The 24,179-nt window shown below is 38.8% G+C and overlaps 1 protein-coding gene across 4 annotated transcripts in view; it reads right to left on the bottom strand.

The window, feature by feature from the left end:
• DOCK4 (dedicator of cytokinesis 4) overlaps window positions 1–24,179 on the bottom strand; it is a 386,260-nt gene that overhangs the window by 112,017 nt on the left and 250,064 nt on the right. For all 4 annotated transcript variants that reach the window (XM_006122512.3, XM_006122513.3, XM_075929689.1 and 1 more), the window contains exons 18-26: window positions 20,613–20,710; window positions 20,410–20,493; window positions 20,179–20,279; window positions 19,530–19,611; window positions 18,410–18,580; window positions 18,129–18,321; window positions 13,584–13,711; window positions 8,843–8,977; window positions 1,413–1,511 (exon numbers count right to left, since the gene is read on the bottom strand). In XM_006122512.3, coding sequence (XP_006122574.1) covers window positions 1,413–1,511; window positions 8,843–8,977; window positions 13,584–13,711; window positions 18,129–18,321; window positions 18,410–18,580; window positions 19,530–19,611; window positions 20,179–20,279; window positions 20,410–20,493; window positions 20,613–20,710 — 1,091 coding nt within the window. The remainder of the gene's footprint in view (window positions 1–1,412; window positions 1,512–8,842; window positions 8,978–13,583; window positions 13,712–18,128; window positions 18,322–18,409; window positions 18,581–19,529; window positions 19,612–20,178; window positions 20,280–20,409; window positions 20,494–20,612; window positions 20,711–24,179) is intronic.

Genomic DNA, 24,179 nt, shown 5'->3' with positions numbered 1-24,179 from the left:
CATTATTTACAGTGCATATTCAATACCAAAGATCAAGATAAAGTCACCAATGCAGAGGTTCTTCAAAGGGCAAATTTATCAAGTGTGATAGCCCTTCTTAAACAAAGACTACTGTGCTGGCTGGGCCATCTGAGCAGGTTGGAAGATGGATGCATAAAGATTTGCTATAAAGACACATGGAAGGAAGATGTGAAGGAATTTGGAATCGATCCTGACCAATGGGAAATCTTGGCAAATGATTGTAACAAATGGTCCCATCTCCATTAAAGTATCAAAGTGAATAACAAAAGCTTGCAAAGAGAAGAGAGAACCCCTGGAAAGCAAGCAGATCCCAACATACATTTGCAATAACCATCAAAGATCATGCACATCTTAGATTTGACTATTCAGTCACCTGAGACATTCAAACCAGCTACATCTAAAGCAGCAGTTCTCAAACTTTTTGGGCTCCGGAGCCCTTTACATGCATAAAAATTTATGCGGAGGCCCAGCGGTCCACTCATTGTATGTGTTGTACCTATCAATATTTCCAGTTTGTCAACCTCATGGAGCCCCTGGAGATGTCTTGCGAAACCCCTGGGGCTCCGCGGAGCACGGTTTGAGAAACACTGATCTAAGCATACAATTCCTACAAATAAATGCCAATAATAATACAATTCTGTCCTTATTCAGCTGCACAGTTTACACATTCTTGGTTCTATAAGCAGCACTGAATATTACCTTCTACACACTAACTACTATCCCCCAATAAACTTCCATTGTGTCTGAAAAGAATAGAAATGGTAATGATTGTTCTCTCTTATCAAAATTAAAAATGGAAGTAATTCAGGCACCCTACCAATAATATAACAGCTTATATTAAAACAATGTACATGTAAGGAATATTCTAATTTCCCTTTCACAAGAGTAAAATCAGCCGTGGTCCTGGAAATTGTTAGGATAATACCTGTTCACTCTGGAGGATCCTGGAACTTTAAAGCTTTTAGTGGACAGTGTCAGGAATCTAAAGATTTTTATGAGCTGCAGGAGAGGTCTGGTCTTTTTGAATCTGGTACTAGTTGTGAGTATGTTTTCTTTATGCTGCCAATCTGCCATTGTGTCATGTCATATCAATTAAACTAGCTGATAGGAAAAATACAAGAAAGTTTTGTCTCCCTGGATGGAAGTTTTTCTTATTTATTATTTTTATTCTGTGTGATGGGCTTAGAGAATTAGGAAAGGCCTACAACATAATTCTATAGTTTTCCCTTTCCCCATATCTGTCACTTTATGTAGCTATTAGTTGTCTCCAGTGACTCTGAGAAGCAGATTATATTTAAACATCAACATTAACTGACAGAGGAGTTTCTGAACTGAGGCAGAAGAAGAGGGGAGAATAATTAAAGCCATAAAACTGAAGACCTGTTACTTACTCTCAGCTCATCCTTTGTGTTGAATCTATCTAGAAGTTGCTGGTAATGTCTGTCCGTCATTTGTCGTAATAGCGATAGGAGACAGGAAACAAACTCCCCCTGATGTAAACCAAGAGAGGAAATGTTATACATCAAGCCCAAAATATAGAAAACATCAATGAAAAGAGACAGTTATCTGTTCTGTAACCAGTGTTCTTTAAGAAGTGTTGCTCATGTCCAGTCCACATTTAGAATGCTCACTAAATGCATCAGAACTGGATGTTTTCTCCTTAGCAGTAGCCTTAGGGGAAAGATTCTGGCAAGCCCTGGAGTAACGTCCTCCAGGCACAGTATAAAGGGCACCATTCGTTCCCACCACCCTCAAATTCCTTCTTGACGGAAACTCCAATGGTGGGGAAGGAGGGTGTATCATGGAATGAACATAAGCAATACATCTTGAAGAACACCAGTTATGGAACAGTTTGACCAATTGCTCATGTCCATTCCACATTAAGTGACTCCGAGCAGCACCCACAGAGGTGGGCAAGAGCTCACAGCTGCGTTCATTGCTGTACTGCTCTGCCGAACCCAGAGTCATCTCTGGCTTGCTGAGTGATGGTAGTGAGATGTAAATGCTTGGATTGAGGACTACATCATGGCTCTAAAGATGTCCTAGATTGGCATCCTTCCTGGTGCATGTGCCAAAGATGCTTGAGCCCTGATTGAGTGGACCTGGACAATCTGTGGTGGAGAAACCTTTGCCAACTTGTAGCAGGTTCATATGTATGAGGAGATCCAGATGGAAGGTCACTTCATAGAGACCACTAGAACTGCATCAACTTAGGAAAGAGTTTGGTATATTCCAGGTAAAAAGCCATGGTCCTTTGGACATCTAGGGCATGTAGACACCTCTCTTTTGCCATGTTTTGAGGCTTGGGACAAAACACAGGCAGGAATATCTCCTGGTTCACATGGAGAAGGAAACAACCTTCAGCTGGAAAGATGGGTGGGGTCACAGCTGTATCTTGTAGCTGTAGAAGACAGTGTATGGGGGGGCTCTCAAGTCAGAACCCTGATATCTGAGACATGCCTTGCTGATGCCACTGCTGCCAGGAATGCTACTTTCCAGGACAGGTAGGAAAAGGAGCAGGATACAAAAAGCGGCCTGCTGAGCCACAGGAGGATCAGGTTGAGGTCCCACTGCAGAACAGGATCTCTCACCTGTGGCACTCAAATTCTTGCAAGAATCTCACCATCATGTCATGGAAGAGCACCATCTGTCCTTGAATTGGATTATGAAAAGAAATCAGTGCAAGATGCACTCTAATGGAGGAATGCATCCTTCCTTGGTTCCCGAGGTGCAGCAAGTAGTTTAGAACGGACTGCACTGGAGTGTGCTAGGAGAGATATCCTGCTCTGATTTCCAGTGAGAAAACCTTATCCACTTCACCTCATAAGTCAGTCTTGTGGACGGCTTTCTGCTTCACAGCAGGCCCTACTGGACTTCCTCTGAGCAGGTATGTCACTCGGTGTTCAACCAAGGAATATTCATGCCTACAGGTGTAGGGAAGCACAAAGTTGGGATGCAGGAGCTGACCATGGTCCTGCGACAACAGGTTCCGACAATTGGGAAGGGGCCATGCGGGGAGTAGAGCACCATGTTTATGAATGTGCCAAACCAGTGCTGGTGAGGCCATGCTTGAGAGATCATGCTCACTCGAGCCTTGTCCTGCTTGATCCAAACTACGACCCGGCTGATGAAAGGAACTGGAGGGAACGCATATGGCTGACCTTCGGGCCACTGGAGAAAGAGTCCCTCCCTGACCCCAGCAGGAGCAAAAATGGTGGCACATTGTGTGTTGCCTGGTGGTGAATAGGTCTATGAGGGGAAGATGACGGGGCAGTTTCCAGATGGAGCACCCATTTGTGGTGAGAAGAGACATCTCTGCAGGACTCTATACGATAGGATATTATCAGTTCTTGGGAAGTGACTGGATGGACATCATGACTGATGCAGAAATATGAGAGAAGGAGCACTTCTTGGCTCAATGTCCATACATGTGCCTCTCCCTGCCTGTTGATGTAGAACATCAAGGGCATATTGTCCGTAAGGATTCATACTATCTTGCCCGACGTTTGTGGCAGGAAGACCTAACAGGCCAGATGAACTGGTCTTAGCTCCTTGATATTAATATAAAACCCTGCTTCCTCCAGGATCCACAACCCTTGGGTCCAGAGACTGCCAACGTGTGTGCCCCAACCAAGATGTGAGGCATCTGAGCTAGCTTGGGAGAGGGAGCAGGGGTATCTAACAGGAATATCTCCAGTGTGGTCCACCATGGCAGGATGCTAAGCACTTACTGGGAAGGGATTGTGACTACTTTGTCCAAGTAGTTCTGGGACTGGGGATAAGCCAATGCCAGACATTGCTGGAGAGGCAACATGTGGAGCCCAGCATGGTGGACTACGTAGATATATGCCAACATAATGGCCCAATTGGTGCAGGCAGACCCTGGCCATGGTCAGAGTAAACTTGGGTCATTTCCACTATGAGCCTTGCCTGGGTTTGGAACTTGTGTAGGGGCAAAAAGACCATGCAGAACTTGTTTTCCATAGGTATCTGATGAGGTCTCTCAAGTTCAAGATGGGCAGCAGACCTCCTTTGGCCTTGGGGATTAGGAATAGAACCCCTGTTCAGACATTGGGTGGAACTTCTTCAATCACTCCCAACCACAACTACTCGTGAACCTCCTGCACAAGTAGACTCTTGTGAGAGGGGTCCTGGAAGAGGTACACATAACAAAATTCATAAGGAGGCTCAGGGTGGGGGAGGGGGCGGAGAGATGAGGAAAGCTCTGGCGTGGGGTTGGGGATGAGGCATTTGGAGAGGACTCCAGGCTGGAACACTACTAAGTTACAATCTCATACTAGGAAACTACTGAAAACTATATACACCAATCATAGCCTGCGTTTGCAGAAAGAGAAAAAACTGGCTGAAGCACAGCAGCAAGAAGGAACTCAGGGTGGTGGGCATGAGTGGAAACTCTTAGGCTGAACCAGGAGGATGCCACTCCATCGGCAACCAGAGTCACTCCCCTAACAGTACTGAGAAAGGCAAAACGTCCGGCAACCACCAAGCACACCCCCAAGATGGAATAGACATGAGCAATCACTTGAAGAAGAAAAATCATGTTATGAAACTCTTAAAAACAAATTGCTTATCTAAAAAAAGTGAGCATTGTGAAGTCTTAAAAGATTTCTGAAGACATTCCTGGATATTTTGTGGGGTATTTACTTAATAATAAAAATAGGGCTATAATTCTTTAAAATGTCATACATTTTACTTATGGGTTTGCTTCCCATTTACATACTTTGGTTTTCCAAATGCAATTTCCTCAACATGAATCAGTTCAAAAGCAACTAAAACAATACAAACATGACATGAAAACATAATCTACATAAGCTAACAGTATACTTATATAAGCATCTAAATTTACACAGATAGTTTACACTGCAAAACTTCTAGTCTTTTCCTGTCAATTTACTTTTGAAAGAAAATATAAATAAAAATATATTGCAACAATTCTGCGAAGAAGTCTTGTTTACCTGTGGGGAGGAAACTGAGGAGGGAGATTATAGGAAGGAGAAAAGAAAGTAAAAAATGTATTTTTAAATGCTATTTAGTGGTTTGTCACATCATATTTTGGGTAGCTATTTTCCCCTCTGGTTTAAAATGTCAATTTTTGAAAACTAAGGCTATGTCTTCACTGCAAAATGTGGGTTTTTTTACATTAAATAGCTAACTTGAGATATTGCCAGTAGGATTCTACATAGAGAGCACTGAGTATGTATGGTTTTTACCTAGATGTAGCTAATTGAGGTAAATTCCTGGAGGAGTGTGCAGAAGGAGAAGGGTATTTATTTTATCTTGATTAGTGACAGCAAAGTAGTATTTCTCACACAGATGGTTCTCTCAAAATAGCAAATACTTCTTTTTTAACAGTGAAGTATCATTTGATTATTATACTAATATCCTGGGATAATATGTTGCTCGTCCATCAGCCCTCAAGCATAATTACCCATGTTACAACTAATATCTTGACAACAGGAAGCATCTTTAAATGATCATATCATATCAGGAAATTTATTCCTGACCCTTGCTGATGATCTTCCCTTATCACGAAGCTTTATAATATTACAAATATTTTATATTTGCTGGGATTCAAGATGAATTTGGTGTCTCTCTGAATACAGTGTACAAAAGGAAAAAATGGAGGTCTGTTTTTAAAAGCAGATAAAAGTTTCTGAGACTGCTATTCTCCTTCAGATACAAGCCAAGACCCTTTTATACCACAAGGCTACTTAGTTAAAAAATAGCGGAGTAAGTAAACATGGCTCTATCTTACTTTAATCACAGCAAGATCAACATATTGGAATATGAACCTCAAACACATATTCTATGCAAACTTCTTCCTTTTTGTTTCTGTATTTAAATATATAATCCTTTATATTACAGAGAACACCCTGAAGTTAAACTATTACACTACATCTACATTACATTATATAGTGTTTAATTCTTACTATATGGTACAAAACTTGATTCTCAAATGAGACAGAAGCTAAAGCCAAGATTTTTTAATTGGGTTCTTAAAGCTGAGTTCCTACTTCGAATTTAGGTATCTAAAATATGACCTAATTTTCAAAAGTGATGAGAACTGCCATTGAAATTAACTTTGGATCTCTGTTTTAAAATCTTAACCCAGTTTCTTGACAATATTCAGAGAATCAGGGAGTATAAACTACATAATTGGTTTCTTTGTTTGTAAGTAAGATTGAAAGTAGAGATGTAAATAGGTAACCAATTACCTGATAAACATCATCCTTATCAGGTGATGCTTACTGGTAACCAGTTAACTGGTACCTGGGAGCAAGCCCTGGCTCGCAGCATGCCGCAAACTGGGGGCTGCTCCAGGCTAGCCAGGCCCTCTGTGGCATGGGGGACTGAGAGCCCCATGGGGCTGGCTCACTGCACTGTTGGGGGTTTCTCCAGACAGACTGGGCCCCCCACCTATGGGATCCCAATTAATCAGTTTACCAGTTAAATGTAAATTTTAACTGGTTAACTGATTAAATGGGATTTTACATCCCTAACTGAAAGCATAGTCTGCATGACTCATCCTCTCACAATAAAATCATAAAGCTAGAGTCTACCACCCTAAGTAACCTTTCTTCCAAAAGTAGTCTCATCAAGTTATTTTCCATTTTCTCTCATAAACAACAAAGTTATTTAAACACACATAACCTTGACTATTTTGCAGTAGCACTTGGTTCTAACTCATGATGCTTTAATATTTCACATCTCTTTCATTTAAATTTAAAAAGTACTTTGTAAGTGGGAAAAGCTCCATTCTAATCAGTTTTCTTTCAGAAATCTAATTATGTGCAGATATATTTCTCATCTATCAACCTAAAGGGCTAATTTACTGACATCACTGCATAACTCCAGTAACTTCACTAAGTTACTGTTGTAATTTCACGGAGTTCACTGTCCCTGGAAATTGTAACATTTTCTTTCAGGCACACAGCTTCAAGCACCATATCAATCTCAAAGAGTACCCTAAATAATTCACAGCACAACATGGGGAAGCTTAACATAGGATACATATTTATGCAGAAACACTATGCAGTATGGGCCTATGGCAACACACTGAGACATAATCTTGAGACTATTTGCAGTACCCAATGAGAGGAAGAGTGACAATCTATCCCACTGTGTGGCCACAAAGCCTACAACCCACCTCACAAAGAGCACTGAATGATATAGGACTGACTCATGGCAACATGCTGTATGAAATTCCACCATTTGCACTCATGTCTTACCCCACAAATAATTCCAAGAACCTGGCTCAGTGTGCTGCCATAAGCCCATACTGCATAGTGTTCTATCATAAATGTATACAATTGCCTTATGCTGTGCTGTGAGTCACTTCCGCATTAAGCATATTGTGAGGCACATGTGGTGATGATGGCATGACTTAGTGTTGCATGTATAGCTAATGAAAACTTTATATAACCTGCAAGGATCTTAAGAGTCTAATTTTTTGATGGAGTGATGAATTAGCCCTTTGTGCTACTTTATAAAAATGTATCCACAAACAATTGGATATTTTCATGAAAACCAGTTACAAAGGAACTTACCACACTTCCTACCCAGTTCTACAACATTATTTAGTTAAAGTACACCTTTCCTATCCAAGAAGTTTAAACTTCAGACAATATTTTTGCACCTTAAAATTAAAAAAAATGTGAAATCCTAGAAATACAGTCCATCTGAAGCATAATGAATTGGACCACAGTAATACTGTAACACACAAGATAGTCAACTCATGGTTCTCTACAAATGCTTCCAATCATTTTGTCTCCTGTGGGAGAAAGTGAAAAAATATTTTCCACATGTACTAAATACTTCCTTACAATGCTTGTCCTCCAAGGGAATTCAAGTTTGAAAGGCTAAATTCTCTATATCATTGGAAAAATAAAGTGTAAGGAGCTGGTCTAATGAGATGGCAAATCAAAAAGAAGGAATGTCCAGGTACATTAAGTTTGTCACAGAAAACTGTGCTGAATAGCCAGTAAGTGACCAGCTCCTCTTACTCAGTTGCTCTTTTGTAAGGATACTACACATCTCCTGCTGTTTAGGATTTTATTTTCCTCAAATATAATCTTGAAAAGTGAAGTGTAGCTTTAATTTATTTCACAAGTACTAACTTTGGGCTTTTATCTAAGTGACTGCACTTCAACTTTTTAATGTGCATATAACACTTAATGTTCCCTGCAGAACACTGATCTCTTAACTTTAGTTAGCATGTTAGAACTGAAGTTCAAACCTAGATTAGTGTTGCAAGCTTTAATTATTAATTATTATTACTATTATTATCTAATAGTATTATCTATTATCTTTAGGGGGAGTGTGGGTGTGTGTTTTGAGAGGTATTTTCCCCATCTTAAATATTTGGATTTTGGGGAGGTAAAAATGTTAACGTTTTGCCACATTATTTCATCTTCATGAGTGAAGTGAATTAGTCCTTCCAGGAGGAAGCTGTTAAAGTGTCAACAAAAACAGCATTGTGAAATTGGCAGTGAACTAACAGAATATCAAATAGAAGAACTTCACTCCCCTGATGGCAACTACAATAAATAAATAAAATAAATATAAAAGAAAACCATACGGCACTAACAATTCCACTGAAAGTGAGAAAAGCAAGTAAAATCTACTTCACTTCCCACATCCTCCTTAGCCCACATAATTCAATCTTCTCAAAACAGCATATAATCTGATTAACAATGAGCAATACAACACACAGGCAATCCACCTAAGCACCATGGAATGAGTTAAGAGCCTAGGGACAGTCTTAAATTTGTATGGGTCTGTTTTAGTATGAAAACCTTACAGTCACATCTTGAAACTGCAGACGCATCGCAGACCCTGACGGCTGAGGTCTGCTTGTGATCTCTAATATGGTTCTCAGAAGTATATCTAGCAGGCTGTTCACAATCACATCTATTTCTTCCAAGACGGATTTTTCCTGAGATAAGAAAAAAAAATGCAGGCTGCTATTACTGAAAAAGGAACAGATATAGGCAGAATTTTTCCTTGGACAGTACTAGCACCTAGATTACTTTAGTTGAGGTGAGAATCAGTTTCCATCACGGCTGCTGCACTTTATAAACCACAGGAATAATTTCTAGACAAATACCAAAACCATTCCATTAACTTGAATTCACGATTCTCAAATTAATTACATTGCTGATACATAGAAGATAATTATAAAACATGAGTCTGATTATAAGTACTCACCATTAAACATAATCCTTTTTGAGTTATCGTATAAAGAAAAGTAGTACATGATTTATGAAGGCTATTTGGCCAAGATTTTTACAGTCAACACTCATATAATTTAGCCATAGAAACTGACAGAGGAGATTTAAGGTCCAAAGCAGAGACAATTCTGTTTTTAATACTCTATATGATCAGCAAAGAAACAACCATCACAAAAAGCAGAAGATGGTACTAACTGTAGCAACTTTATAAGACCAAATATACAGGTAACTTTCCAGCTACTTTGTACATACGTAGCACCCTCCCCATTTTAATTTTGAGGTAATATTTGTATTATTTTATGTTATTCCTTTTAAATTAAAAGTACCTATTACTTTTCTTTAAATAACCACTGATTATATTTTCAACCATTTGCTAAATAGTAGCAGATGTTAGTGTCTTGCAGGTCAGTTTCCTGTCAGAAAAGAAATCAATAACACAGAAATCTGGATATTTTCTTAGTGTAATTTATTACAGTTATACTTTATTCACTAGTCCTTGAACAGAGGTGAACACATATGATGCATAAAACAATCCTGTTTTCTTGTAATTTCTCCCCAAATGCTCCTGTCCAAGAATTCAATTTCTCAATAGAACAGTCAAGAAAGGAAACAAACTCTCCTGCTTTAGGGCAACAGTTCCCCCAAAGAACCTGCATCATAAAATAAACACTACATTGCTTCAAAGACTACTTTCTGCTCACATACTGAGAAAAAGAACTTGTAGGACCATGTGGAAACAGCACCATCTGGTGATTCCTGTCAAAACAGTATATTATTTATGGTCCTAATCCTTGAAAGCAATTCATGGTTGTGCATAATTGCATCTGCATGAAGCCTTTCAAGAGATAAGAGCTGTTTTAAAATATGCACCTTAGTCATAGGATTCACAATTTAGCTAATATTTCTGGAACAACCAGAACTTTTGCACTTCCTGACTTAACAACATTCTTTATGACACATTAATTTAAATTTCAGTTAATTGGGGGGGGGGGGGACATATTGATTTCTTTTATTGATTTTTCAAGAAGCAACTCATGCAATAATAAATGTTAACATTTGAATGGTCCCAGTAATTCTTTGTGCACCTGTACTACAGTTGACAGTGGCAAGGGTGCAAATGCAAATCCCAAGAAATCATGGACTGGCTTCTCTCAAAGCATTAACATATCATCTCTATCTTGTCTTGATTAGTCACAGTCAGCTAGGTCTCATGCAAGCCCTAAGGTAGTATAAATACTGGGTTATGTTCTATTTCTCTGGCGAGGTCAAATGTGGAGACATTGCCTAATAAATGCAATGTAGTCTACTGTCTCACCAATTATCCTGTCAGTGCTACAAACCTGAGCAAAAGAGGTGACAATACAGACTCTTGCAAGAAAGAACTCTCAAGCCAGAGAACAACTGCCTACAGATATCCCTCAAGCAATATTTCTAAGGGCAATAAACGTAGTTATTTAAAAGCAATTCATCCATCCATACTAGATTCCAAAAACAAGTCAGTAAAAGCTCATGGGGCTCTTGGTATCAAAAGAGACTTACAGATCTAAAAAAAGAGTCTGCAAACAGTATTTGTATCCAGTGCTATTGGAAGAATATCAGTTAATGCAGCTGCCTCACAACCACCAAGTTTTATGTTACCTTTCCCCCATAATGGAGATTGGATACTGGTTCATTACTTGATCAAAGTGCTGGCTTCTTGAACATTGGTCTTACCACGACTTCTAGTGCCTCACCCTCTATAGGGAAATGCTAACAACCTAAGCAAACTGTAGACCCAGTACTTTACCACTGCTCTTTTTTCCCCACCACCCCAGAGAAACAAGATTATAGCACAAAGCTTCACACCTGCACCTGTCTGTGCTCAGTGAGTTGAAACTGAAGCTTTTCCCCCTGTTCTGTTTCCATGGCAGTAGACAGCTCTGTCCCAATCTGAGCAATTTCATCTGCAAAATAACGTGACATTTCTTCACAGCAAGAAACACTTGACTCTGTAACCAAATAGAGACAGCCAGCATTCACCAAGCAGTCAAATTAACTCTTTTGCGTGGGACTTGGCAGATGCTATGATGGAAGTGAAGAAATGTGTCTTTGCCTCCCTCACAACCAGAGCATATGTTCTTTAAAACACTAAAAAAAATAAAAAATAATTAAAAACCCCTCTGTTGCTACTGTTTGGCCTCAGTAGGAGTCTAGTGCCCTGGCCATTTCCTCTCTTCAACCATTGTAGGTTGTCTGTAAATCCAGATGACTTGTGAAAACAGAGCCAGCACACAGGATGTTTAGGGACTGATATATTAATAAGGGAGGGCAAATGGTTATTATGAAGTCCTTCCAAATTATTGCCAGAATGGACAATGGAAGAATGACCTTATCCTTCAAAGCTGTCTAGAAATGCTTTCATCAGTTTCTGATAGCAGACCATCAAAACATTTCCATCTCCCTGTCAAAACAAGTATGTTCCAAATTCAGACCAAAAGAGACAGTAGTTAGTCTGTAGAAAGGTGTAATATCCCTCCAATTTACATTTATGGCCCCAAAACTAGTGTGTTACACTATACTTCAATGTTTGTCTTGAGGTGATCTAGAAAATTCAATTTGAGGTGATCTAGAAAATTGTAGATAACACACAGTGATTGAAATGTCTAGGTATCATCAAGTCTCAATGACTCAAATGAAGAACATGATCAGCTCATTCTCTGAATCACAGAGAGAAAATCTACATAACACCAGCAGCCATGTATTGTGTCCGTCTTTGGACTTTGTAACCAAGAGGACACATTCATTGTGACATAGCTTCTGGATGCTACATCTTTTATATTTGAGGTCAGATGAAAACAAACATCACTCTTCACCAGCCTACATCATGTTTCACCTCATGGTGAATTATGAGCCTTTCCAGGGCAGCTGCAACAAAAAATGATTCTGAAGAGACAAAATAACAATCCCATATCAAGTCATAGATGGTAATATCCAACAACATGAAACTAAGATCCAGATCCAATGTCCTGTACTCTTACAACATAACACCAAAGGAATGGAGACTAATCATGCTGGTCATGGTTCACACTTACTACAATGATTAGTGTATAATGCTGCCTTATTCTTGTTCTCTCTCTCATGATCAGGATACTTCTCCATAACCCTGGTATGCAGCATTGTCTTTCAATCTTCCTGGCCAACCTAAGACGGCCCTCAGAGAAATGAAGTCCTCACAGCTAGGTGCCCCAATAAGAGCACCGAGAGCCATCTGCAAAGTCCATCATAACCACAGCCCCTCCAACAGTCTCCCAATACATCAGATCAGCCATCTCCAACAGTGCACAGATCAGCTTACAGCACATCTTCTTCACTTATCCTACATGAATAAAGGTCTATTACTCCAAAGCCCTGTGGGTCAGCTTCCACATTGACAGCACCCTCATCCTGGATGGAGAGTTCTACTAGATGGGTCTGTGCAAAAAGTTGATAATCAGATCCTAGTTATTGGCTGATGGCTCAGCAGTCCCAGAAGAGCAACCCAACACAACCAGTCCTGTTAAACCCTTCCACAAATCTCCTCTTTACCCACTCCACTCACTGCCAGAGTTTTTAAACAGTCCTCTAACCCTCCATTTATGAACTTGTCAAGCAGTCAGTACACACTCTTTTATGCCCACTCTCCATAAACAGATCACCCAGCTCAATCTCTTCATCCAATACAAACACAAAAACAATCTTCAGAATGTCAGCCTCTCACAAACTCACCAAAACAAGGTCAATTGTAAGGGCCAGGACAGGCTACAAGTGGAGAAGCAGCCCCAAGTCTCTCAATTTCTGCTTGGCTCTATTAAGTGTCCTCCTTAAAGATCCCCACCCCTCCAGTTTTCTCTTCTTAATAGAAAAGGGAAGAGTAGCCTGCAAGTGGACAAGCATTTCTGGCCCCAGGCTTCCTCAAGTTCAGTGGGAGGTGGCCTCTTTAGAGCTCCTAAAACCTTAACACACACGCTTGACAAGAAGATGCTATTTACAACACAGAATTTATATCTGAAAAACCAGACAACCTTTCTCCTTCTCTTTGAAAACAGATTTGAATTACTGTATGTTAGAACACTGGAACAGTGTCAAAGCTTAGTAGAACAGAGAGTGGTAGAGGAAAAATATTTTTGCAGCAGCCCAAAATAATTGATGAAAAATTAAACCGACAAATCATGAAGGTACAAGTTCATAGAAAATGCTCTAAATGTGACTTTTTGTTCATGGAATAGTTTGTTTTGTTAGTAGGAGCCAAATAGTGAGGAAAAATACTACTGTTCATAACCTGGATTTACTTACTGAGCTATTTTTCTTTATGAAACAAAATATGTTGCTAAGGATACGTGCACACATTGTAAGATCCTTCTGCTCTTGCAAATGCATATGTAGGTGATGTAAAACTACTGGCAGAAGAATATATCTGGAATCTGTAAGGAAAGAGAAAAGGTATGAGTGGACATCTTTCATGACATTTTCTGTTTTATATATTTTTAAATAAAATATTATCATTTATAAAGTGTAAATGGGTATTATATCCATAGAAATATTGCTGATGATACGGTTACAGTAGTCTCAGACCATATCATAACAAAAGATATTATTTCATGTATTACCCTCTGCATCATAAGAAGACATTGTCTCTAGATATGTGCATTATTGTGTGTGTGATATTAAATATGTGAAATAAAACTACATATTTATACAATTTTCATACAGAAAATGTTATCATAATAGTATAGGTATACTATCTCCCAGGTTTATCACTGGCTTTTTTGCAACTATATTACTTTACAAATTCAGTCCAGTACTACACTCCATTCTTTTTCTCTGTTCACTGCTTTTCAGGTTTTTCCCTCCTACTGAGTATGTGTAATACAGATTATTTGACTCTACTTGCATCTTTTCTAGCTGAATCTCATTTTCTGCCCACAGTCCTTTTGTTATGATTTTTCTTTTTTGACTTCTCCCAATTTAGTATCAGCTGTGAATTGCACTAATTTGCTGTTTACTTCCTTTATCTGATCATTAATAAAGATGTTAAATGATATAAATGCTAACACTGATTCCTTTAGTGCCATACTAGACAGTACCTCCCTTCCTGACAAATATAACTTGTTATAAGCTTTTAAGTTACTCTAGACACACACATATTATATATATTTTACACACACACACACACACACACACACACGACACTGTTTTTATTTTAAATATACTCAAATTAATATGAAAGCATTATTAAAAACCCAAATCTACTGCAATCCATTAATTCATTCCGTGTGTCATTATTTCACTAAAGTAAGCAAGTTTGCTTAGCCAGAAAGGTTTTTTTTATAAACTCATGCTCCAAATTGCTTATGAGTCCATTAATCTCAGAATGATCAATGATTTTTTCTCTTACTATTTAATGTACTTTTAAAAAGGATAGAGACTGGGGATGGGCAATAATCAGCCTACCAGCCGGGTGTGGTTTGCCAGTGTTAGCCCCGCAAGGGCCACCAGCCATTCTGTTTACCGGCGCCTCCGGAGGACTGCAGGGACACATGGAGATGGCTGAGAGAAGTGCAGGGACACAGGGTGACAGAGGGTAGAGGAGTGCCAGGACATATGGAGACAGGTGGAAGTGGATGGAGGTAGCCATGGAGATGGGAGGAAACAGGGTACACGGATACATGGAAAAAAAGGGAAGGGGGATGCATGGACACACAAGGATGGGACGGATGTACCAAATGAATTGAAAAGGCTAGAGAGCCGGAGTTTACGTGGGGGAGACTCCCTAATTGCCTAACAATCTCTGCCTCAGTCCCCCCTCCCTCAAAAAAACCCCACTCTGTTCCATACGTCTCATATCCACACCCAAAAACCTTCCAGAATCATTTCCAGGATACTTCAGGTCGTTACTTTCCTCTCCCTCTGCTGCTCCATTACCCCTGACTCTCCTAAGTCTTTGCACTGCTCCTGTGAGGTGCAGGAATAGAGTATTTTAGTTAAAATGAATGATTCCTCAAAGTTCTGTACTAATATGCATAGTAAGGAACTTATTGATCAAAAACATTTCTTAATTTTGTTGTTTTCTGAATTCTTAGAAACATACTTCCTGACAGGTATTTTGAAATAAATGACCAAAATAATTGAAACGGACATGATTATATTGTTATTTTGACAAATAAAATATGCATAATTTTAAAATACTGTACACTGAATTTTTAATTCATTGCTTTATTACTAATTATGACCTAGATCTTTTAGACTGAAAGAATTTTAAAAATTCAATTAACTTTTCAATATCTATTCTGTTTGTATTTTATTTTCCCTTCTGCTAGAGCATGAAAATCAAGGAAGCTATTAACTTTTTTTAAGCAGTTTCATTTGTACAAATTTTTACATTTATTAAGTTGTAAGTACTGTGGAGAAATGTTTAATTGCACACAAAGAAAAACAGTTCCCACTGGACTTCTGAAAAACAACATATGTTTCTAGTCTGTCTAAACAGAGTATTTCCAAAGCTCTCAGTTTGTCACTTTTCATGAAGCATTATTTTAACTTTTAAAGTAGTACTAGAAGTACAAGAAGAACAATAAATTTGGGGGGAGGAAGAGTGATTTTTTTAAATTGAAGGGGCATTAGACAGACAATTGCTAAAGTGTGTTTGTCTGCCAGATAAGTACTTAAAGAGACTCACTTCTGCTGGTGAAAGGTTAGCTTTTAAACTTACAGAGACTTCTTTTTCAGGTACTTACAGAGACACATATTTCATCACAAACTTAAGGACTAAAAGATTTATCTCTGAATTTATATAGGTTTTCAACCTAAAATAATGATGTAAACAATTAATGCTCCTTTGATGGGCAGGTATGTTTATCTGGGATTACAATGTCCATAGTGGGATGGTCTGAGGGAAAAGATCAGTCCCAACAAGGAAACAGTTGGGTAATATGTTTTCCATTCTGTACCTTGTTTTCTTTGGAGGTGGGTAACAGGGGAGGGATCAGTTGAAGAATAACCTGTTGTGTTCCCTCCCTCTGGGGCATCTGGTATTGGCCACTGTTGGCAGACAGGATACTGGGCTGGATGGACTGTTGGTTTGACCCAGTATCGCCGTTCTTACGTTGCTCTAATTTCTCACTGTAATGATACAATGAGCATCAAAAAGAAATAGAATGTAGGGAAGCAAGGAAAGGAATCTATTTAGGCACCACCCTGTGGCGACTCTTGTGTCTCTCAATACTGTTGATGTGATGAGTAAAAGGTGAGGCAAAAAGCCTAACTCCAAGGTGTACCCCAACTACAGGATCTCTGGTACCCATCTATTTGATATATAGTGAAGCCAAATGTTTACAAAGTATGAGATTCCTTCTCCAGAGAAAAAAAAACTTAAAAGGTTGTGGTTTTTTCAAGTTACAGACTAACACGGCTACCCCTCAGACTCCTTCAGAGAGTATATCTGGTTGAACACAGTTCTCATTGTAGTCATGTTGAAGGTTTCAGTTTGGAGGAAGAGAAGCAACTGCCTCTATAAAGCTTCCATCTGGGACTGCAGTTCCATGGTTTGCCTCTGGAATGGTGGAATTTCTTCTTTAACAACTGTGCTGAGAGGATCGACAGGATGCTTAGTCATGTATGAGGACTTGTAGCACAGCTATGTTTAATCTGGGGTGCATGGAGAATGCTTAGATTTCTCTTCTTTCAAAGCAAACCACTTGCTGCAGTTTCTCCTTGAAAAGCCATTCAATAGTGAACTGTGAAGTAGGAGACTTTATTTTGAACTGTGGGCCAGTTGCCAAGGGAACCTCCTGTTACATGGTGACCTCCATCTCAGGGACTGATAGCAGAACCCATGGTTCCTGTCCTTGGAATGCTCCTGGGAACCGTAAAGTTGGCCCAGTGGTATGACAGTCAGTCCTGACACTCATGTTGGGAGATGCATGCCTCAGAATATGCACCCGGTGACTAGGGAAGTCTGTTTCAACTCCTTCTATCAGTATCAGAGGTCTGGTGAATCGAGAGGGCTCCACTGCAACTAACTTCATAAGTCCCAGGTGAGCAGCAAGAAGGAACTGAGGGTGGGGGGAGCCAATGGCACTCCTTTTTATCATGCCAGGAGGGTGTCACTCTAGGGACTGCCAGTACTGTTTCCCTATGGATGTTGCTGAGGGAAAAACTTGCAGCACCAGGCCATGTGGTGAGCACACATGCCTAATGTGAAATGGACATGAGCAAGCACTCGAAGAACCTTCAAGTATCAGAGGGGTAGCCGTGTTAGTCTGGATCTGCAAAAGCGACAAGGAGTCCTGTAGCACTTTATAGACTAACAGATGTATTGGAGCGTAAGCTTTCGTGGGCAAAGACCCACTTCGTCAGATGCATGTAGTGGAAATTTATACCTGCCTCTGGAAATTTCCACTACGTGCATCTGACGAAGTGGGTCTTTGCCCACGAAAGCTTATGTTCCAATACATCTGTTAGTCTATTAGGTGCTACAGGACTCGAATAACCTTGTTTGTAACATTCAGAAAAAGACGTATTACAGATGGCAAGGTGTTTGAGCTAAAAATGTATTAAAAATTCCATGTGCCTACACCTAGGCAACACTACTCATGCATCAAACAAAACCACAGCTTTTGCTAGTAAGTAGCAGTTTCATGTTTTACAAGTGGAATCATACTAGCTATATTGTGTACAACAGAAGGTTTTCTAACTATCTTTGCAAAACAATGCTTTGGGAATATTAGCATTCAAGAAACAAGACTACAAAACCTGGTTTTTACCCTGTGTCTCTTGCCTTGGGCATGGTGTCATTAAAGCACTTCTCACTGCAAGCACCTGAGGAGGTTATCACCTTACCTGGATTAGTGTACAGCTGACTTTCTACTGTTTTACCAATGCACTGCAGTTTAACAGCTTGAAGGGATTCATCCACATGCATGATAGTTGGCAAGCTGCCTAGAGTATCATGCACCAAGTTTGCCACCTCTCGTACATCAAAGAGCTTCAGCAGCTCAGAGTACACAGCTGGGAAGGAGCTAAGAAACACAGCCTAAAAAGGTTAAAAAATACAGTGAAATACACTTAAAATGAATATTGATAACCATAATAATCAAACAAAACAAACTCATGATTCTTACTTGTGACTGGGATAAAGCACTAGCCCCTTTGCTCTCTTGGGAAAGGAAAAATCGTATTGACATAAGCAGCTCTTGAATACAGCAGCGGAACTCTTCCTCATTTTGTCCGCCAGTGGCAAGCGAGAACAGCCTCCGAGACTGAACTATATATTTAAAGATATATTCTAGTGCCTACAAATGTCAAAACACAAAGATTCTGCATAATATTGAATTCACTGTTCTTTAACATTAACAAATATGAAACATAGCAAAATTATGTAATTCAAACACATATCATTTGTCAGCATGGAGAACATGACATTTACTTCTGGAAAGATTTAAATCTTCTTATTAGAAGTGATGTACTGCCAATCTTTTAATAAGGTGTCTCAACATTTCTCTTCTTTTTCCTTTAATAAAATCTATATACCAGGAAGCACTTTCTTATCGAAAGGTGGCATGCAAGCCTGGGAAATCTTGTTACTTGTTTTCCCATTTAAACAAAAATGCTTTCTGCTTAATTAAAGAATGAGGCAATATCAATGATAAAACAAACCAATCTGAAGTCATAAACTGCTGGAGTATATACTAAGTAGATAAATAATATAACAAAATCAAGGTGAGATGAGAGCTTATATAAATAGCTTATACAAATAGCTGCAAGTGAGGAGGGAAATGGATAACAGAGAAGCAGAGAAACAACAACAGATTTGGTAACTGCTGGTTGCTTCATTTGACAAACAAATCCAAAACCCTAGTTTTAACAGAAGTGTCTGGGACATACGATTATCCCATTGGAATGTAACATCTGGTCACTGTAATCTTGCTATTTTATCACAGACAAATTACTGCCTATGTAATCCACATACGGTTTCTGGAAACCAACTACTATATGTATATATGAATCTTCAGTTTCTGAATTCTGTTGAAGTGAACTCCATGAATCAACTCTTCTCACAATTAAGAGTTTCCACCAGTGTGAATAAACTAACTGTACCAAACAGGTATGTGAGTGCATTCAATAGGGATTGAAATACCACTGCTCATGCATACAATGCATGTGAAATCAACTGGTTTAAATTAGTACTGCTATACAAATACACTGTTCATGTATGTTTTTGTCTCTGACGGTTTCTATTACCTTTAACACATCATGGATATGCTCCTGTACCTCCATGTCAGTTACTCGATCCACATGCCACTTAAGTACTTTTATAAGATCTCTAGAACATAAAATGGAAAATATTACAGTGCAGAAGCATGGAAAGAATTATTTAACACATCTCTTAATTTGTACTACAATAACTTACGATTTGAAATGTGAAGAAATAGCTTTGATAAAATAATCAAAAAAATTCTGTAATACAAGGTGTCTTCTTCCAGAAATTAACAATTTATGCAACTTGGAAGACAGTCTATTATGCATAATTATAGGGCTAAACTTTCACTTAATCGTAGTGAAATTAATAGTACTCTAGGTTCAAATCCAAAATCAATACTTGATTTTCACCTATTATGCTCAAGTTAAAGACAGAAGACTATTAAAAGCCTAGTTCTTAATCTAATATTAGAAGTGAAGGAAGTTTTTTCTCTGGCAATTTCAAATTATTTTGACGATTATTGGACTTCACTTTTGAGATTAAAATAGAGGAAAAAGAAATTAAATTCAATTTATATATTAATAATTTATGTATTATGGGTGGCTCTGCTTATAACTATCAAAACTATCATAACTGACAGAATTTATAACTGTCAAAATTCAAAACAATTACAAAAAGTTAGGACCTTACCTGTATGCAAGTGCACCTGCAAAATGACTTTCAATGTAAGTGTCCATTACTGGCTTAAAATGCTGAAATTTGCTGTCCTGCAGCAAATTTATTATGTGAACCTAAATAAAAAAGGAAAAAGAAAACATTAATGCACTTTTCTCATATTTACAAGTGTTACGGTCTTATTTCAAAACTATCAAATATTTTTCTTATTATCTTGGTTATATACAACCATTAAGTACAACTTACCAAGGAATCAAATACTTTGGATCCATATTTTTGGGAATTTTCATCTAAGATGCCAAATAAAGTATCTAGTGTGTCTTGAAGAAACTGTAAATGGAAAAAGATTAAAAAGAATTTATCATCAAATATACTTCTTTATAAGATGTAAAAAATATTTTCCTTATATTATTTAATTCCATATGAAACAAGGAAAGAACAATATTTACCTTTACAATTTCTGAACCATCGATTTCTTTTAATTTTGTGAGGCAGCCTGCTATTTTGTCCGGGTGGGCTCTCCACTTAAGAAGGTCAAGCATATCCCCTGCCAAAAAGACACTGAAAATTAAAGCTGAAAGAATGCCAGCAGTTTAGATTTTGAAAGTCTCCAATTGCAATCCACCTACAAAAAAGGAGATTACATCATCTCATAAGGGAACTGCCTATGGTCTGCAGTAACATGGTGTGGCCAGCTTGTTCACCTACAACTTGAAATGTCTATCCCACATCCTAACTGCTCCATTAATAAGCCATTGAACCGAATTTTAAATCTTGTATATAATGGAAACCACTTCAAACCAGACTCTTAAGCCCCCATGTACACCATATCTTTGATGAAATGGCAAGTTGTAGCCAATGTGCTCTGGACCCCACTCCTGGGGAGCTCCCTGACACCCTGCGCTGCTGCCCTTGTATCAAAGGCAGCAGCGTGGGGTGTCAAGTGGGAGCCAGTGTGCGAGGGGAGCCAGTTTAAAAATCAGCTCCCCACACAGACTTCCTCTGGACACCTTGCACTGATGCCTCCAGGTGGGATCCCTACGGCCAGGGGCTGCTGCCAAGGACCAGACCCTGTCCATTGTGGGCCCAAGAAGGATGCAGAGAAGACTCTGCCTGCAGGGAGCTTGGACACCTCCTCCACGGGCAGAGGCTGCTTTGTGGCAGCCTCCCCTGATCCCGACCCAGTGCTGCTGCCTCTGAGAGGCAGCATCGCAGGGTGGGGGCAGGTGGCACCATGGAGCCTGTGCTGGTGGGAACCGGATTTTAAGCTGGCTCTCCCAGCACCAGTTCCTCCTTACCCCCAACTCCCTTGCTGCCTCTGATACGGAGGCAGCAAGGGTAGGGGGAAATGCGAGTGGTTAACTAGATTAACCGATAAACTTAGGCTTATCGGTTAATTGTATTGTCAACTACTCTTATACACCTCTACTCTTGGATCATTTTTGACTCATCAAGTAGTGAGACTGGCTAAAGATATGCTAGGAAAAATATTTATTTTCCCTTTTCCTGGAGGAATTGGATGGGTGGTTAAGAAGGATTTGTTGAGGATTAAAAAAATTCATCTCTCAGATGTTCACTTCAAAGAAATCATTTCAAAGGAAAAACACAACTGAGATAATACTAGGGAATAGTTCAAATATAAATGAAAAGAAATGAATGCAGGAACAAGTCGAGATATGAGAATCTCAGGTGACAAGGAAAAGAGACAAACACTTCCACATGTCAAGAGAAACCAGAGAATCAAATAATTCTCAACAGAGAAATAAGAATATATCAAACCCTTCTGGAAAATAGAGGTCTTGAAAATGGGAAAAAGCCAATGCTAGTGATAAAAATTGCACTTAAGAAGAAAGAAAAATTCACATTTCACAGGACTACTCTCTAAACATGTGTGCTACCTTGTTAGTTTAAAAAATAAACCCTTGACCATTATGGCAATTGTCTTTGTCTTATTTTTTCAGTTAAAAATGGTTTGCTGTAATCTTTATAATGAAAGTATCGGGGATTAAATTTCTATTCTTCTCCAATAAATCCTAAAGTTTTCTTGAAAGGTAAAGTCATGTGGCTTGCTGGTCTCCAAAACGGAATAGAAATTCCCATGTATATTATGTAACATATTCTATAAGTTGTAGATTTGTAAAATGTAAATTCACTCATACTTTTTTAAAATTAATGATCACATATTGACTGGTGCTGCAATGTGGACAGACTAATTTTAAATACAGATCCATCACTTGAAATACACACACACTAATATCCCATGTCCTTTCATTGTGGAAGAGCTGCTTGCTTCTCTGTGATCATTTCAATAGGTATTGAGCACTGAATGTAGACCACCTGGCTAAAATGTCCTCACTTCCTATGTACACACAGGGTAGACACCCTTTATCTCTAGGCCCCTCTGGCTCTCTCACAATTTTTGAAAAACAAAAAAAACAAAAAAAAACCAACCCAGCCACCTAGGTATAATTTACATTTTTCAAACCATTTTCAATAAATATGCAGAGTACGAATGAGTTAATGCTCCACATGACCAAATGTCCAGATGCATTGCATTCCTTTCCTAAGCATCCAATGTTCTGGCAATTTTTTGCTTATTCAGAATGAGGGGAGGGAAACTCACTGACGTGAATCTTCCCAAAGAAGGTCCTTGGTTGAGAAAAGCTTTATAATGAAATAGGAGCCTGGCTATTGTGCATAAACATCCTCCATCCCATAAAGAGTTGCTAAAATAATTGTAAGCTCATTTAGAGCTGAAAAAGGTCAACTTTTATTTTGATTTCTTTTAAGTTGCCACTTTCACACAGCATATGGTAAAAAGTTGGTAACTTTGGGAAATGTAATCTAGCACCCTATATGACCAGTCACAAAAGTTCCTAGCTTATGAAACAACAACAGTCAGAAGGCCTCAAGCTGCTCCAATCAAAGACAATCACGAAACATCTATGGATTTCTGAATCCAGAAAGCATTTCAAAATGAAGATAAACCCCTTTGGCTTCATGTGTTTTCCTTAATAGGGATGCCTTTCTAAATCAGGTCCTTTAATTAGGACAGAATAAACTCCAGTGTCTCCTCCTTAACAGCAGCTCAAAGAAAATCTTACTTAATAATTTTTATTATTTTGGGACTAACATTATGAAAAAAGAGACTGAATATATACATTGAAAATAGACTACAATTATTTTCCTTAATTGCTTGTATGAAGTTCTATTTGGAAAATATACTGATCATAACATGATGAAAATTAAAAAATATCACTTATTAAAATCTCTGATGGGCAAAATTAAATATCTCTGAAGTATTGTAAGTACAGAGATTAGCACAAATCCCATAGTAATGTCAATTAGACAAAGGACAAAAATGTAAAGTTTTTTAATGGAGACCATTGGTAGGAATTATTGTGACAGTATGAACTTAAACCTGGCTAAAAATATAAGCTTAGCCAAGAATACCACATTGCCATTTGCTGATTCAAATTGTTGATTATAGAACAAGAGAGGCTTTTCTGGCTCTTGATGAAACACCACGATGAATAGTAAAGTTTTCCCCAAACCCCTGCAGAAAGCATTGAGAGAGGATGCAAGTGAAATCACATACTTATAAACTGCAGATTTGCAGATCAGTCTACAAAACTATACCACAGAAATGTTTCTCTGGCAAAGCTGGGCTTCAGTCCACCCCATGTCCTCAATCTGCATACCGAGGGACCATCAACATTGTGATGAAGCCAAAGGAGTCAACAATATCCCTTGCATAAACACAGAAACACTGAAAAATCTCAACACAAAAATGAAGCAGTGAAAAGCTGCCATCTAGGCGTCAGAGTCACTGATTTAAGGATTCCTCATATAGGGTGTGTTTCATGAGGCATAAAGGATCTGATGACAAAGGGTTCTGGGGTTGGCTGATCCCGGTCTAAACTACCACGTTGTGCTGACAATCAGCTGATCGGCACAGTGCGGCGCCATTTTTATGTAAATGAAGCGGCGATTACTTAAATCGCTGCTTCATTTTG

This window comes from Pelodiscus sinensis, chromosome 1, assembly GCF_049634645.1.
Source record: "Pelodiscus sinensis isolate JC-2024 chromosome 1, ASM4963464v1, whole genome shotgun sequence".
Taxonomy (NCBI): domain Eukaryota; kingdom Metazoa; phylum Chordata; order Testudines; family Trionychidae; genus Pelodiscus; species Pelodiscus sinensis.
This window is presented reverse-complemented; position numbering and strand designations above follow the sequence as displayed.